Source organism: Nomascus leucogenys, chromosome 2 (genome assembly GCF_006542625.1).
Source record: "Nomascus leucogenys isolate Asia chromosome 2, Asia_NLE_v1, whole genome shotgun sequence".
Lineage (NCBI taxonomy): Eukaryota > Metazoa > Chordata > Mammalia > Primates > Hylobatidae > Nomascus > Nomascus leucogenys.
The window spans coordinates 135,841,542-135,859,588 of record NC_044382.1 but is presented as its reverse complement, the minus strand read 5'-3'; the positions used below and the strand labels follow the sequence as shown (position 1 = coordinate 135,859,588).

Below are 18,047 nucleotides of genomic sequence, written 5' to 3'. Positions count from 1 at the left end.
CTGCAGCTCCTCCAGCCACCATGGGAATAAGCACCACACTTTGTCTCTGCCCAGGACCAGATAGGATGAGTCACACCTGGAGCAGGAGGTCAGCATGGGCCTGACACAGATATGGACACCTGCTGCCCACTGCTGCAGGGGTGCCATCTGCTTACATTCTCTCACAGCTTATTAGTGTCAACCCCAGGAGGAGGATACATAAAAACAATTCATAACAGGCTGTTTTTTTTTCTACTAAATTTTATATTTGAGATAATTGTCAATTCACTTGCAGTAAGAAATAATACAGAAAGATCCGGGTACCATTTACACAGTATTCCCTAGTGGTAACAGTTTACGAAACAATGTAAACCACAGCCAGGATATTGTCAAGGTATAGAACATTTCCATCAACACAAGGAACTTCATGTTGCCCTTTTCTTTTTTTTTTTTCAGATGAAATCTTGCTCTGTTGCTCAGGCTGGAGTGCAGTGGTGTGAAATTGGCTCACTGCAACCTCACCTCTCAGGTTCAAGCGATTCTGCCTCAGCCTCTCGAGTAGCTGGGACCACAGGTACGCACCACCATGTCCGGCTAATTTTTGTATTTTTAGTACAGACGGGGTTTCACCATATTGGCCAGGCTGGTCTCGAACTCCTGACCTCATGATCCACCCGCCTCAGCCTCTCAAAGTGCTGGGATTACAGGCATGAGCCACCGCGCCTGGCCCATGTTGCCCTTTTATAAACATACCTGCTTCCCTCTCCAGCACTTACAGCTGGCAACCCCTAATCTGTCCTCTGTTTCTATAATTTTGCTTTTCTGAGAAAGTCTTTATTTCTTCACTTTTGAAGAATAACTTTGCTGATATAAAATCCTAGGTTGGTGATTTCCCTTGTTCCTCTATAGGTAAGGTATTTTTTCCTCCTGTGGCCTTATTCAAGACTTTCTCTTTGTCTCTGCTTTTTTTTCACTTCAATATAATATGCATAAATATGTATGGGTTATTTCTTGATTTTTTAATTTATTATTCTGCTTGGAATACTCTGAGCTTCTTGGATGTGTGATTTGATAACTACATTCACTTTGGAAAGTTCTCCACATTACTTCAAATATTTTCAGAGTGTCTAGCTATTGTAGTACCTTTGCCTTCACATATAGATTTTAGAATAATCTTTTAAATAGGTAAAAAAAATTGCTGGGATTTGACTGGAATTGTATTGAACCTGTATATTAATTTGGGGAGAGTGTCAATATATCGAGTCTACTAATCTATAAAGACAGTATTTATCTCCATTTATTTAGACCTTCTTTGATTTTTTAAATTAGCATTTTACAATTTTCACCCTACAAGTCCTCTGTGTTTTGTTAAATTTACACCTAAGACATTTTTGTAAAAAGTGATTATAATGACAATGCATTTTTTATTTTGGTGTTTTTAATTACATGTTCATTGCTACTTTATAAAAATACAATTAATTGTTGTATTTTTATCTTGTATCCTGAGACCTTGCTGAACTCATTTATTAGTCCTAGAAGGCTTGGTTTTTTTGTTTGTTTTGTTTTGTTTTTGATACTTGGGGATTTTCTACAACTTTTCAAAGAGGGACAGTTTTATTTCTTCTTTTCCAACCTGTATTCTTTTCTTTTCTTTTCTTGCCTTATTGCACTGGCTGTGATTTCCAGCATTATGCTGAATAAGAATGGTGAGACTGGAAATTCTTGCTTTGTTCCCAATCTTAGAAGGAAAGCAATCAGTCTTTCATTATTGAGTATAATGATACTTATAAGTTTTTTTTATAAATGCTCTCCAGAAAGAGAGTAAGTTCTTTGTAAGAGAATAAGTTGATTAAGTTTCCTTCTATCTCTATTTGTCTGAGAGTTCTTAGTTACAGATACTGAATTTTTTCAAGTGTTTTTATCAATTGATATGGTCATGTAATTTTTTTAGCCTGTTAAAATTGTAGATTACATTGATTGAATTTAGCATATTGCACCAGTCTTGTATCTCTGGAATAAACTCCACTTGGTCATGGTCTATAATTATTCTTCATTATTGTTGAATACCATATGTTTTTATTTCACAGAATTTTTTGAGCCTATATTTTGAGCTGTATTGGCCTTAATGTTCTTTGTCTGGTTTTGATATCAAGGCAATACTAGCTTTATATAATAAATTGAAAAGTGTCCCCTCCTTGTGATTAATTTCATGTGTTAATTTCATGTGTCAATTTGACTAGCCTAGCCTACGGTAACCAGATATTTGGTCAAACATTATTCTAGTTGTTTTTATGAATGTACTCTTTAGATCATAGTAACATGTAAATCCGCAGACATCAGGTAAAGCAGATTACCCTCCGTAATATGAGTGAACCTCATCCAACCCACTATGAAGGAGGGAGAATTCTATCAACAGGCTACCTTTGGACACAAACTGCAACATCAACTCTTCCCTGGGTCTGTCATATGCTGGCCTACTTTACAGATTTTGGGTTTGCCAACCTCTGCAACCATATCAGTCAATTCCTTAAAATAAATTCCCTCTGTCTTTCTATAGTAGATATACACACATATATATATATATTTATATGGGCCTGGAGATTTCTTTTCTTGAGATCTCAAATGGTTAAACCAGGTTCCTTAATATTTATGGGTCTACTCAGATGGTCTGTTTCATTATTGGCTGAGTTGTGGTAATTCATAATTTTTGAGGAATTGGTCCATTTCATCTAAATTGTCAAATTTAGGCTTATAGACTTGTTTCTAGTATTCTCATATTATCCTTTGATGTTCATACTGATATCCCCTGTTACTGATATTGCATACTGTGTCTTCTTTGTTGTCAGTCTTGTGGACGTTGTCAATTATATTGATTTTTTAAAAAAATCCTAGGTCTTTTTTTCATTGATTTTCTTTATTGTTTTATTGTTTTCTATTTAATTGACTTCTTTTTATTATTTCATACCATCTGCTTGCTTTGGGTTGATTTTGCTCCTCTTTTTTTTCTAGTTTCTTTAGAAGAAACCTTAACTATTGATTTGAGACTTTTCCTCATTTATAATATTTACATTTGGGGCTATAAAATTCTATTCAGCACTGCTATAGAAATGTCCCACAAATTTTAATAGTAGTATTTTCATTTTCATTTAGTTCAATGTACTTTTAAAATTTTTCTTGGGACTTCTTTATCCCATGGCTTACGTATAGTGTTTGGCTTCCAAGTTGGAGATTTTCCTATTATTGTTCTTTAATTGATTTCTAGTTTAATCCCATAGTGGTCAGAGAACACTATCTATATGATTTCAGTTCTTTTAAATTTTTTGCCATTGTTTTATGGCCCAAAATATGGTTTATCTTGGTATATGTTCCATGAGCACATAAGAAGAATGTGTATTATGGCCGGATGCAGTGGCTCACGCCTGTAATCCCAGCACTTTAGGAGGCCGAGATAGGTGGATCATGAGGTCAAAAGATCAAGACCATCCTCGCCAACATGGTGAAACCTGCCTCTACTAAAACTACAAACCCAGCTGGGTGTGGTGGCGTGCGCCTCTATTCGTAGCTACTCAGGAGGCTGAGGCAGGAGAATCGCTTGAACCCGGGAGGCGGACGTTGCAGTGAACTGAGATCGTGCCACTGCACTCCAACTTGGGTGACAGAGGGAGGCCCCTTGTCAAAAAAAAAAAAAAAAAGAAAGAAAAAAAGAAGAATGTGTATTCTTCTTTTGTTGAGTGGAGTGTTCTATAAACGTTGATTAGATTCTAGTGATTAATAGTACCATTAAGTTCTATATCCTTGCTGATTTTCTGTCTATTAGGGGTGTTGAAATCTTCAGCTATAATTTTGGATTTATTTTTCCTTTTAGTTCAATCAGATTTCGTTTCACATGTTTTGCAGGTCTGTTTGGTGTATATACATTCAGCATTGCTATGTCTTCTTGGTCGACTGACTTTTTTAAAATCATAGTATAATGTTCCTTTCTCATGCTAGTGATTTTGATTCCTCTGAAGCCTATTTTATCTCTTAATAGAGCCACCCTTGCTTTCCTTCGATCACTGTTTGCATAATGCATCTCTTTTTGTTTAAAAAATTTTAATCAGTCTATGTTGTTATTTTTGAAATGAGTTTCTTAAAACTATATATTGAACATTATATAGTTTGATATATAGTTTTGTCTAGTCTACCATTATCTATGTTTTAATCTGTGTATTTAGGCCATTTACATTTACATGTAACCACTGCTATTACAGGGTTTAAGTCTGCATTTTGTTTCTTATTTTCTATTTGCTCTTTTTCTCTGTTTAATTTTTTCTGTCTTTTGTGTTATTTGAATTTTTTTTAATTCAATTTTGATTCACTATACCATTTTTAAAGTGTATTTCTTTGTATAGCTTTTGTTAAGTGATTATTTTAGGTATTACATTCTATACTCACAACTTATTAAAATCTACTGTTGGCCAAGCATGGTGGCTCATACCTGCAATGCCAGCATTTTTGGAGGCCAAGACAGGTGGATAGCTTGACCCTGGGAGTTTGAGACCAGCCTAGGCAACATACTGAGACCCTGTCTCTACAATAAATTAAAACAAAACAAAACAAAATGCCAGGAGCACTGGTACACACCCGTAGTCCCAGCTACTTGGGAGACTGAGGTGGGAGGATGCCTTGAGCCCAGGAGATGGAGGCTGCAGTGAGCCGTGATTGAGTCACTGCACTCCAGCCCAGATGACAGAGTGATACCCATTCTCAAAGAAAAAAAAAAATCTACCACTGGAGATGAAAAAGTATTGCAAGATTTCAAATATTTTTTTTTCTCATTACAACCTTCACCTCCTGGGCCTAAGTGATCCCCCACCTCAGTCTCCCAAGTAGCTGGGACAACAGGTACACATCTGGCTAATTTTTGTATTTTTTGTTGAGATGGGGTTTTACCATGTTGCCCAGGTTGGTCTCAAACTCCTGGGCTCAAGTGATCTGCCCACCTCGGCCTCCCACAGTGCTGAGATTACAGGTGTGAGCCACTGTGCCTGGCCCTCAATGAATTTTTAGTGTTAGTTCTCTTAATCCTGTCTGGGTTATTTTCAGGCTGAAAGGTGTATCAGTGCCATTTCATTATCTAACCCATTGTGGTTCTGTAGAACTCTTTCAAAGAAATGGAACAGAATGAAGACTCTTATAAAATGCTCTCTGACAGGGAGGACAATTAAGTTGTTCATTTTGTGAAGCCACTATACTCCACCGTAACTTTGGTCACCAGAAGAGAAGGAAGAAGCATCTATGAGCATCTGATTGGTGTAAGACACAGCATGGGTGTGCTTTCCCAAGTTATCTCACTTTAAGGGAAGTTCTAGTCAACCTCATTCTGGGGTAATTTTCACCAGACTCAACAAAACTTCACTGTCTCAGTGCTGGCTGGAAATAATACAAAAATTTTAACTCTCTCTTTTCATTTATCTGGGTGAAGTGCTGAAGAAGTTCAGATCAGTAGTTTCCTGTTTAGTCTTTAGCTATTACAGTTAATCGCGCCTACTTAAGACATCTGGAAAAACTCAGTCAAATCAAACATAAAGGACAACTATTGTAGTACAAAGAAAAAAATAACTTGTATCTCGATTTTCCACTTAGTAACATGACATATCTCATTTCATCCAAGGATTTACTCTGTAGAGAGCTCACTAAATCAGTAGAATGTTTGTTTGTTTGTTTGTTTGTTTGTTGGGACTTATGACTTACAGATTTACCACACATTTCCCTATGGGGAAAAATCACAAATATCCCAACCTATTAAGGGTTATTACTAGTACTGATGAGAACAGATGTTTCTTGGGGTTGATTCCCTGGAAGATATTTTCCATGCATTTGGTTTGTAATGCAACTATTTTATTTTCCAATTTTAATTACTAAAAAGGAAATTTACTTATAGACACCGGCTCTCTTTTAAAAATTTAATTCCTTTTTCTCAGTAAAGATTGAGTTCTCTAGTTCTTGCTGAAAAAGTAGCAGATGGGAATAAGCTCTCTCAAATTATACATCACTCTAGGGGCCTATTGAATTTCAATATTGGATGGGGTCTCAGGCAAGCGTCACTATGCTCTGATGCTTGAAACAACTCCCTCCATTATAGTTTGCCCTTCCACAGCCCGAGCTCCTGACTCACAGGCACTCTGACATCTTTACGAGATAACTGCTATATTTCACAACTGCGGAGCAAACACCAAGAAGGAAAAAAAAATATTCTGTCTTCAAAATCTCAGTTTATTAAAGTATGTAGCAACCAGCAATCTAGAGAACAACCTCATGGAATAGGTCTAAGTTTCTATGGCAAAATAGTATGATTGGGTAACTCCCAGAGGATAATCGGATTAATTTAAATTCTTGGCATCTTTGCTACGCTGGAGGTCAGGTAGAGAAGAAAGGAAGCCACGGCTCTTCTGTATCCCTAGACCTTCCTTCAGAAATATGAATCTGCAGACTGAAGCCCTAGACCTTCATCTGAGTGCCTGAATCTGCAATCTACTGCAGATGCTAAATGACCTGGCTCTCTGAAGACTATCTGCCCCTACAAAGTAGCATTCATCCTCTCCAGAAGGTCCAGAGCATGGAGAATTTTAAAAAAAATTCCTTCTAATCAATTTCAAATATATTTGTAAGAGAAACTATGGCATAGAAAACCTCTCCTTCTCCTGATTTCTTTTTACCAGCCATTTCTTGAACCTACTATTTAATAAGTTTAAAAGGTATAGTAAACTTCTCTGAGGCAATAATAAGAAACTATATTATTCTATGCATAAATTTGGGCTAAATCTAGACATCTGACACGATTGCTAGAGCATATGATATGTACAAGCTCAGAATAAGTATTCAGTAACTTTCTTGAGTGAACGAGTGAATATATACTCTGGCTGTTAATCTATTTTAAAAAAATAGAAAGCTTTAACAAAAATGACAGTGTGGTGAGAAGATTTATACTTCAGTACTGCTCTGTAAGTCTTTGAATAGTAGAGGATGGTATGGCAGAGAAAGAGACTTTGTTTTAGCTTAAACACTCTCATATGAATCCAGGCTTGGTGGCTCATAGCTGTAATCCCAGTGCTTTGGGGAGGCCAAGGCAAAAGGATTGTTTTAGGCCAGGAGTTCAAGACCAGGCTAGGCAATAAATTGAAACCCCATCTCTGCAAAAAATTAAAAAATTAGCCAGGAGTGATGGCATGTGCCTGTGGTCCTAGCTACCAGGGAGGCTGAAGTGGGAGGATTGCTTGAGGCCAGAGGTTCAAGGTTGCAGTGAGCTATGCTTGTACCACTGCCCTCCAGCCTGGGTGACAGAGTGAGATCCTGTCTCAAAACAAACAGACAAACAAAAAAGACATACAAAACTTTGATATGAGTTATCAGCAGCTGGATTTCTAGAGTTATGGCTTTAATTCATCTTTGGAGATGCCTTCCTTTATATTAGAAAGTCACAAAAATGGTCATTTAATTATGAGAATGCAAATACCTACTTCTTGAGATGGAAGTCACTGTATATCTGAGTGCAGATGCACAGATTGAGATACTAAGCAGTCTGTAAAGTAGTGTGTATTGAGAACATTTCCTCCTAAATATAGATTTTTATAGGACTTCTGGTATCCCACAGAGAGTGTCATTTAGATTTGAATAACCCAGGTTCTAGGACAGATAGTTGAAGTTCGTGAGATCAGGCTGCTGACCTTAAAGGGAAGTTTGAAGATCAAGTGAGTAGAATGTCTATATGTGGGTAGAATGTCTATATGTGGGTATCCTGCCTTCAGAAAATGCTGGTTCTGGTAGTAATCACTTACCTATTTACCTATGCTTGTGATGTGGATAAAATGACATTTTGCTATCAGAATTCCCCACTGCGTACGAAACAGATTGAAAAAGAAAGATTTATAAGCTGTCTTCAAGTCATGAGAATGAGGCAGTGGGCTCTTAGTAACTTTCTTTAGGTTTTCTTTTCCTTCTTTATTATACATTTGGAAATAGGTATTAATGTTAAATGTAGGATGTACTGCACTCATTTTGAATGTTTATTTTGGACTATAAATCAAAAGTTCACAACCATAGCACACCAAATCAGACCTGGTATACACAATTGAGAGTATTTCAGGCAGGGTTTACACACCTATAGGACCAGGCAGGCAAGACAAATGCCTTAAGCAGCCTGCATAAAACAATAGGAAATGGTGGAACCTGGAGCAAACTGTAAAGTGCAGCCCCTACCCTTCTTAAAAGAATTTACTTTAAAACAAATCAAAATAAAACAAAATGAGCAAACAAAAAACAAAACAGTGTTCTGTGCCGAACCAAACAGTCAGTCAGTTGAATCTGGACCACTTTTTGGACCCCTATGGAGGAGCAAGCATGAAAAAGAAGATACCCACGGAAAACTGTTTTTCTTATAAATGGGATGGAGGCCGACTTGAGAAAGGGGGTATAAGCAATAAATATCTTTGTTATCTAACTGCACAGGAGTGGTGAGTGATGAAATGTATACTGGCCTGGGGGCTACAGATCCTGGTTCTGGCATTTTCTTTTTATAAGTTTAGGACTAGTTATCTAGCTAAAACCATCTCATGATGATCAGATAAAATAATCTATTTGAAATGTTTTAAATAACTGTAAATTGCTGTGTAAACATTAGTTACATTCCTATATATATAGCTGATGGTTAGTAAATGCAGGTCTGGAACAAGATAGTGGGCATCCACAATGGGTATTTGTTGTTCCTTTCACTATCACCACACCAACTGTATTTCAGTAGGAGCTAGGCAATAAGGCACACTTTTTTATTGCAAGGCCAAAGATTATATTATCAGCATTTTTCTTTTAATGATAACTCACTGTTATCATTGCTTGGACCTCATATGACAAAGGGCTAGTTTAGGGCTAGTTCTTTCTCTTCCATTCTGCTATCATCCATTGCCTGTGATATCATCATGCCATATGAAAAGGGTGATATCAGATAATGAACTGTTGGTGAAGCTTATTTGTGACATTTAGGAAAATGGATTAAAGAGTTATTAGACCACATGCCATGTGATTTTCCCGTCCAAGAACAGAAAGATTGGGTACTATTGGAATTGTGCACTAAGGGTCATTCTTTGTTAAACAAAAAACAATAGTAAACCATAGAGATGGAAATGGTCAGATAATTAAATGTCATCCTGCCACAAACTCATGTTACCGAAAATGTACAACACCATGCTAAATATGCAAAAGCAGGAAGCATTCCCCTAGAAAACTGGAACAACACAAGGATGTACTCTGTCACCACTCCTATTCAACATAGTACTGGAAGTCCTAGCCAGAGCACTCAGTCCAGGGAAAGAAAGAAAAGGCATCCAAATAGGAAGAGAAGAAGTCGAACTATCTCTGTTTGCAGAAGATACGATTCTATACCTAGAAAACCCCATAGTCTCTGCAAAAGCTCCTAGATCTGCTAAACATCTTCAGCAAAGTTTCAGGATACAAAATCAATGTACAAAAATCATTTGTGCGTATACACCAACAACATCCAAACTGAGAGCCAAATGAAGAACACAATCCCATTCACAATAGCCAAAAAAGGAATAAAATACCTAGGAATACAGCTAGATACAGAGGGATGAAAGATCTCTACAATGAGAATTATAAAACACTGTTCAAAGAAATCAGACATGACACAAACAAATGGAAAAACATGCCATGCTGATGAATACGAAGAATCAATATAGCTAAAATAACCATACTGCCCAAAGCTATTTAGAGAATCATTGCTATTCCTATTAAACTACCAATGATATTCTTCATGAAATTAGAAATAAAAACTATTTTAAAATTCATACGGAACCAAAACAAAGCTCAAATAGCTAAGGCAATTCTAAGCAAAAAGAACAAACCTGGAGACATCACATTACCTGACTTCAAACTATACTACAAGGCTACAGTAATGAAAATAGCATGGTACTGGTACAAAAACAGACACATAGACCAATGGAACAGAAGAGAGAGCCCGGAAATACTGCCACAAACCTACAACCATCTGCCCTTTGACAAAGTTTTCAAAACAAGCATGGGAAAAGTAAGCTGTACTCAAAAAATGGTGGGACACTAGCTATATTCAAAAAATGTCTGGGTGGGATAACTAGGTAGCCATATGCAGAAGATTGAAACCGGACCCTGTCCTTACACCATATACAAAAATCAACTCAAGATGGATTAAAGACTTAAATGTTAAGACCTAAAACTATAAAAACCCTGGAAGATACCCTAGAAAACACCATTCTGGATACAGGTCAGGGCAAAGATTTTGTGACAAAGACACCAAAAGCAATTCCAACAAAAACAAAAATTGACAAATGGGACCAAATTAAACTAAAGAGCTTCTGCACAGCAAAAGAAACTATCAGCAGAATAAACAGACAACCTACAGAAGGGGAGAAAAAAATTGCCAAATATGCATCCTACAAAGGTCTAATATCCAGAATTTATAAGGAACTTAAACAAATTACCAAGGAAACAACAAACAACTCCATTAAAAAGTGGGCAAAGGGGATGAACAGACACTTTTCAAAAGAAGATATACATGTGGCCAACAAACATGAAAAAATGCTCAACATCTCTAATCATTAGAGAAATGCAAATCCAAATCACAATAATATACAATCTCACGTCAGTCAGAATGGCTATTATTAAAAGTCAAACAAAGCCAGGCATGGTGGCTCACGCCTGTAATCCCAGCACTTTGGGAGGCTGAGGTGGGTGGATCACGAGGTCAGGAGATGGAGACCATTCTGGCTAACATGGTGAAACCCTGTCTCTACTAAAAAATACAAAAAATTAGCTGGGCCTGGTGGCAAGCGCCTGTAGTCCCAGCTACTTGGGAGGCTGAGGCAGGAGAATGACATGAACCCAGGAGGTGGAGCTTGCCAAGATGGCGCCACTGCACTCCAGCCTAGGTGATAGAGCAAGACTCCGTCTCTAAAAAAAGAAAACAAGAAAAAAGTCAAAAAAAATAAGACATGCTGGTAAGGTTGCAGAGAAAAGGGAATGCTTATGTGCTGCTGGTGGTCATGTAAATTAGTTTAGCCATTGTGGAAAGCAGTGTGGCGATTTCTCAAAGAACTTAAAACAGAGTACCATTTGATCTAGCAATCCCATTATTGAGCATATACCCAAGGGAACATAAATCGTTCTGCCACAAGACGCATGCACACATATGTTCATTGCAGCACTATTCACAGTAGCAAACTCATGGAATCAACCTAAATGCCCATCAACGGTAGACTGGATAAAGAAAATATAGTACATATATACCATGAAATACTATAGCCATAGAAGGAATGAGCTCATTTCCTTTGCAGCAACATAGATGAAGCTGGAGGCCATAATCGTAAGCAGATTAATGTCAGGGAAAAGAAAACCAAATACTTGTTCTCACTTATAAGTGAGCTAAACTCACTTGTAAGTGGGAGCTAAACCTTGAGTCCATGTGAACACAAACAAGGGAACAACAGACACCAAGGCTTACTTGAGGGTGGAGGGTCGGGAGAGGGAGAGTGTCTGGCTTTGAAAATGATTTCTTTGGGAAACTGAAAATAAGAACTGTTTTTTGTTTTTTTTTTTTTGTTTTACCATAAAAGTCCTAATTTCATTAGGTGTGGGAAATTTCATGGCGAGGCCTGTCTTTTGCTGTGAACTTTGTCCCAGTGTACTTGTTCTTCTATTTTAAAAAGGTTATTTCCTACTTGAACTCGATTCTCCTCTTTTAGCAGGAAAGTTCTCTTGTGTGTGGGAAATCTTAATAAAAAATTTTGTTGTAAAACCATGGAGAAATAATAATTGTTTCTTTATAATTTGTCTGTTATTTTTTGTTGTCTAATTTCAAATTATAAGAATCAAGCTTTGAATCTCATTTGGCTTCCTAAGTCTTTTTAAAATGTTTAAAAAAACCTTTTGGAATAGTTTTGTCTTTGCAGTTCCTATACTTGATAACTGCCAGATAAACATTATTTTTACTTAAGCCTATAACATTTATCAACAATTCCCTTTTTATTGCATTAAACCAAAAATTATTTATTTCAGTGTAATATAGAAGAAAATGATTGGATTTTGAAATAAGCAGAGAGAGTATAGGAGATAATCAGAATTAGATTAGATTCATTCTTTTCCAGAAATGCACTTAGAAAGTACTATAATTTATCTGCTTTTGCTGAACTGAATACTAGAGTAACCCCTGGGCCAGTTACTCCAATGGCTTGCTTTTCTGCTAATTTTTAACAAGTTTATTGCTATGATTTCAGCTTCCATGAAAGTATTTGGAAGTCCACTAATATAATAATGAAACTAAATTGTTAAATCCAACATTTACCTAAATTGGTTAGAAATGTTACATATTTAACTTTCTATCTGAGATAAGTTCATGCCAGGTACAAAAGGAGAATTAAAACTATGTATATAGTTCTGTAAATGTTTTTATACTATTAGAGAATGGCTTGTGTTACTCTTGTTAAGTACCTTATTTCCTGGATTTTCAGTTATTTTTGAATCGGATATATTATCTAATGATTTGCTGAATTTTCATTAAAAAATAGTATCATTAGCATATTAATTGCTTTGTTATATTTATACGCAATATTTTAATGGTCCGTGTGAACTGCCTCAGCAACCCGATTTGCTCTAAGAAAATGAGATTTGTGTTTACAGTGTAGTCTATAATCTGATTTTCAGTTCATCTGAACCAGGTATTTAGCACAATTTGAAGTTTACTACTCAATTCTCTAGAGGTTTGGCAGGACATAGAATTGAACTTTGGGGCATACAATCACAAAGAGATTCGGCTGGGAATGTGAATTTTTCCACTTTTGAATTTCTCAGGTTGGGCACAGTGGCTCATGCCTGTAATCCTAGAGCTTAGGAAGGCCAAGGCAGGAGGATTGCTTGAGGCCAGGAGTTCGAGACCAGCCTGGGTAACATTCCAAAACCCAGTCTTTATAATAAACTAAAACAATTAGCTGAGTGTGGTGGCTCATGCCTGTGGCCCCAGCTACTCCGGAGGCTGAGACAGGAAGATTGCCTGTACCCAGGAGATTGAGGCTACAGTGAGCTATGGTTGCACCACTGCACTCTAGTCTGGGCCACAGAGAGAGACCCTGTCTCTAAATGATATTGAATTAATAAACAAATAAAGGAAAAGAATAAATTTCTCAGAGGCCAGTAACACTCCTCCCATCCCCTCTCCTCCAACCCTGGATACTTAAAAATTTCTTGTTACTAAGATGTCCCTAACAGAGATTACTCTATTCATACCTTTGGGCCAAATTTCCTCCCCACTTCTAATTTGGCAGTAACCTAGACGTGAGTCAAGATCAGCTTCTTGTAAAGATGGTTTTGCAGGGTAATATGACCCTTGATGCTTTCTTCTTCAGTGGCTGGTCCTCAGATATTTAGAGGTGATAGGCTCAATTAATTATTAATAGCAGCTCCTGCTCTGCCTGTTACTTCATCTCCACTGTAAGGCTGCTTTCATACTGAGGGGCTACTCAGGGCATTAGCCAGGGGAAACTGATCTAGAAGTTGACACACTGCTATCTGGAATGTGATGAAAATTTCTCTCTCTCTCTCTCTCTCTCTGCTTTCCTATAGTCAGACTGGGATATCTCATTCCCAATCTCCCATGAGATTAAGACAATCTTTGGTAAAATAAAGAGATAGAAACTTGGTTAGCATAATAACACAGCAAAATTGTGGAGATGACAGTTTGTCTTACAGATTGTCTACTCTTAACAAAGGGAAGGATTTAAAGCTTTCTCCTACAAATACACAGTAAGAACATGCTAACCCTCAGTCTCACTATAGGGTCAGGGGCAATGGGCCCTTCATGACTGCAACAGGGACACCTAGGCCAGAGAAATAGAAAGGATCAGGGAAATCATGGATTTTGGGGAGGTGAGAAAAAGGAGGGACCAGCAAGAAGGGATTTCTGAAGTGGATTCCGTAGGGACTGAAGTGCACCCTATGGAAAAGATAAAGAGGTACTTTTAACTACTTTCTAGGGTAGTGTATATTCATGATCAGTGAGTTGGTTTCATTTCTGATATAGAACTGCACCTGTACATACTTGTAGCCATTGTAGGCAAAACTGAGGTTAAATACAAATATGGGAAATTTCTTGCTCTGGTTCAAAACACAGGCTACTGATAAGACCCATGTTTTTGGGGTTTTTTTGGTGGTGGGGTAGTGAACCTCTGGAGTCAGTATCAACAAGTCATCTTATGTAAGTCAAGAACTCAATTCCTTTTTTATTTTTGAAAAATCACATTTGGAAACTGTGTTTTGTAGATAGTCGGGATCCATAATCAGATTATGCAATAGGTAAATAGTGTAGAAGACTCACCCCAGATTTCAAGGAGAAATCTCCTTCTGGGGATTGTCTATTAGTCTGGGAGCAAAAGTATAATAGGTCTGCTTGAAGCCATCCCTAAGCCAATGTGGCCTAAATGTAGTTTCTGGAATAAATTCATCAGGAATACCACATGTGTTTATTAAAATGCATATTCCTGGGCCCTAAACTAGAGACCAGGAATATACATTCTTGCTGATTACTCATGCTCAGTATATCTGAGAACCTCTGCTGAAGCAATGCTGATCAGGTTTACCCCACTTTCACCCACTTCCCTTCCCATCTCTCAATACAATCAGCCTTACTTTAAGGAGATCCTTGTGTGTCTATGAACTTCTGGATGGTGAAAATGGTGATTCTCATGTTTGCTGTGATTTCTAACATCTATAATTGTGCCTTCCAGATAGAAGACTATTTGATGAGGATTTGCTGAACTGGTTGAATTAAATTGAGAACTAGCATTACAGTCATACTCATGAGAGAGCTAGAGCTGTTTGCCTGAGTCATGCTGTACCAGAACAGTACGAACTAAGGACCGAAGTCTTCCTCACAGTTAGTGCCTAGCTGCTCCCTTTGAGTGGAAAATAGTTTATTTGAGGGGGTTGAGCGGAAGAGGAATATGATCCGATTTCTTTTATTCCATTAATTACAGGGCAGCTTTCCATTGCCCATTCTCCATTATTCCTGCCAGGGTTTTGCACTGTTCATAGCTCATTGGTACAATCATAATAGAAGATTGTATTTTGCTTTGGTTTTAGTCTTGTTCCTAAGGGAAAAATCAGTGTTGTGTGTTTTCCCAGGGAGATGCTATACCAGGACACTTTTCCCAAAGGAACGCAGCTTTGATTCACCCATTTTTAATTTTTTTTATTGCTTTAGTTTTATTTCCTTTCTTTCCTTGCTAATGTTAATAAAATGCATGCCATAAGGAAATAAACTCCTGAGGACATGAAAGGACAGACCTCATGGCTATTTACTCTGCTGACGGCTCCTGCTCTTTAGCTCCTGCTCTTTAGTACCCGTGCATTCACCAGTTTGAAGCTGGCCCTCTGCGACAGCTTTCTGTTCACAATAGAGCTGCATACTAAATGGGGTCGGTGCCACCCCTCCCTTGCAGTGTGACAAATCTCTGATAAGAGGATAATGCTAAGTTCCTTCACCATCTGTCTAGTTTTGTTTTCTTCCCTCCCCCACTGCTACAAGGAATGTCTAAAAACATAGTATTCTACAGCTGCATGGTTTACGTGACTATTGCTGTCCAAAGGGGAAACATTCAGTGTTTGCTCTTGAACATTTCCTTTATTTTGTTTCCTTCCAATACGAACATTATAGTATACATTCAAATGCATGAACTTGAACTTGAGTTTGTCACCTAGGAGACTATTTGGGATCGGACTTTACCTGGATGACACTTAATAAACTTTTATTGTTTTCTTATTGGGAATCTTTACAAATTCTCATCAGAGACCACAGGAGGGACGTCATGAGTAGAGAAAACTGGGGCTTCTGGTAAACATCCTGGAGGGTCCTTGACCTCTTGGGGAGGATGGGGACCCCGCTCAGCTTCCAGCTGCTGAATCTTCCTTTCCTTTTCCTCCAAAATTTCTTTCAGCTGAGTAATTCTCTCAGTCTGAAGGGAAACCTGGGTCGACAGTGCCATTATCAGGCTAATTTTTCTATCATCTTCTTCCACAGGTGGGAGACCTCCACAGAACCCTTCCAGCGAGCTGTCTTCTAAAGCAAACAAGCAAAGGAAAGTCTGAGCAGTTTTGATTAGATTTCCCAGAAGTCGAAGAGGGGAAAAATGAAAAAGCTTCATTTCTCACGTTCTTAAAAGAGAGCACAGATGTTGCATCGTCTGGTTAGATACCCTGAGAATAAAATCTGGATCCAGTGAGAGGAGAGATTCTGGGTGCTCATGAAAAAAGAAACAAAACAAAACTTGGGAGCCTCTTGAGAGTGTACAGAATCAGCCCTTGCCAACTCTTGTTTATATGCACTTAACTTTCAGTTAACCATGGGAATAATTCATGAAAATCCAATCTACAAACAAACGCCATCCCAACGTTCATGTTATTGTTTTCCCAAGAATCTTTCACAAGAGCTATGATCAAGTAGAATTATGCTTTGATTTGAATTTTAATTCAATTGAAAATAAAAAATGAGGGCCAGATGCGGTGGCTCACACCTGTAATCCCAGCACTTTGGAAGGCCAAGGCAGATGGATCATGAGGTCAGGAGATCAAGACCATCCTGGCTAACACAGTGAAACCCCGTCCCTGCTAAAAATACAAAAAATTAGCCGGGTGTGGTGGCAGGCGCCTATAGTCCCAGCTACAGGGGAGGCTGAGGCAGGAGAATGGCATGAACCCAGGAGGCAGAGGTTGCAGTGAGCCAAGATCATGCTACTGCACTCCAGCCTGGGCAACAGAGCAACACTCTGTCTATAAATAAATAAATAAATAAATAACGGAAAGGTTGCCATTGCCATTTCTGGGGAAAGTGATAATGGGGAAAGACTATTTCTTAACCCAAGTCAGCTTTAGAGTCGGCAAGGGTGCAATTTGAGGTGATCCAGGAAAACTCTATTAGCATGGTATTTCCCATACAGATTCATTTCTTTTAGGCCTGAAGTCTTCTTGGCACTTCTTAATAAAATCACAGATACCTCTTGGACATGAAAGCTTATCCTTTATCAATTTCTATCAGTTAACCCCTCAGATGAGGATAAAGGCCTGAATAAGAAAGGACAGAGAGAGGTTCCACAAAGATTTAAAAGATGGGTGGCCATAAGTAGTCCTTGAAAACACACCTCTCTAGCCCATCAAAAAATGCAGCTCCTTAAACTCAAGTCCATCTTACTAGCCTTTAGCAGTACCCCACCACTCTCAAAATTTCCAGCATTAAATGTCTCTGAGCTATATAAAAGGCAGACTTCGGTGTAAGTAGGAAGAGATATCAAGGGCTTGGGTATCATTTCAGCACTAATGGAGCTAATGGCATGTATGAAAGAACCTGACGCGTGGTCTCCACGGTAGATTGCTACAATTGAGGTCCAGCATTTATGAGATTCCCAGTGAAAACAAATTGCACAGCTTCACCTGAGAGAAACATTACTGTCAGTCTCATATACAAAAGCCTGCTGCTATTAGGTACCTACACACCTGCTGAAAATGGACCAGCTTTGCTGTAGTAGTGCATGCAGGCAAAAAAAACCATAAAAATAACCCATTTCTCAACAAATAAAATTAATTGGCAGCCATCACGTTCCCAAGGGATCCAGGGGTAAAATCTTTGGCAGCACATTGCACAGTGGGCAGGGTGTTTTTGGCTTCACAAAAGTGATAAGAGGAGACATCACACTATTCTCTGCTCTTAGAAATTATTAGTACTTTACTAACATTTAAGAATCCATGGGGAAATTTTTGTTCTGAATTTCTGTTAGAATATTTAATGTTATAACAATAATATTTAACATGTTGGTTTGAAGGTGGGGCATGGTGGCTCACACCTGTAATCCCAGCACTTTGGGAGGCTGAAGCAGGTGGATCACTTGAGGTCAGGAGTTCAAGACCAGCCTGGCCAAATGGTGAAACCTCATCTCTACTAAAAATACAAATATTAGCCAGGTGTGGTGGTGCACACCTGTAATCCCAGCTACTGGGGAGGC

The 18,047-nt window shown here is 38.1% G+C and overlaps 1 protein-coding gene and 1 long non-coding RNA gene across 2 annotated transcripts in view; one reads left to right on the top strand and one right to left on the bottom strand.

The window, feature by feature from the left end:
* The first annotated feature begins 433 nt into the window (after window positions 1-433).
* LOC115836623 lies at window positions 434-16,547 on the top strand. The gene is made up of 2 exons (XR_004031625.1): window positions 434-553; window positions 16,073-16,547. It is a non-coding gene; the product is annotated as an uncharacterized LOC115836623 (long non-coding RNA).
* Window positions 15,774-18,047, bottom strand: part of CCDC192 (coiled-coil domain containing 192) — a 234,085-nt gene continuing 231,811 nt past the window's right edge. Inside the window, exon 7 of the mRNA XM_030818403.1 lies at window positions 15,774-16,111. Coding sequence (XP_030674263.1) covers window positions 15,825-16,111 — 287 coding nt within the window. The 3' untranslated portion in view covers window positions 15,774-15,824. The remainder of the gene's footprint in view (window positions 16,112-18,047) is intronic.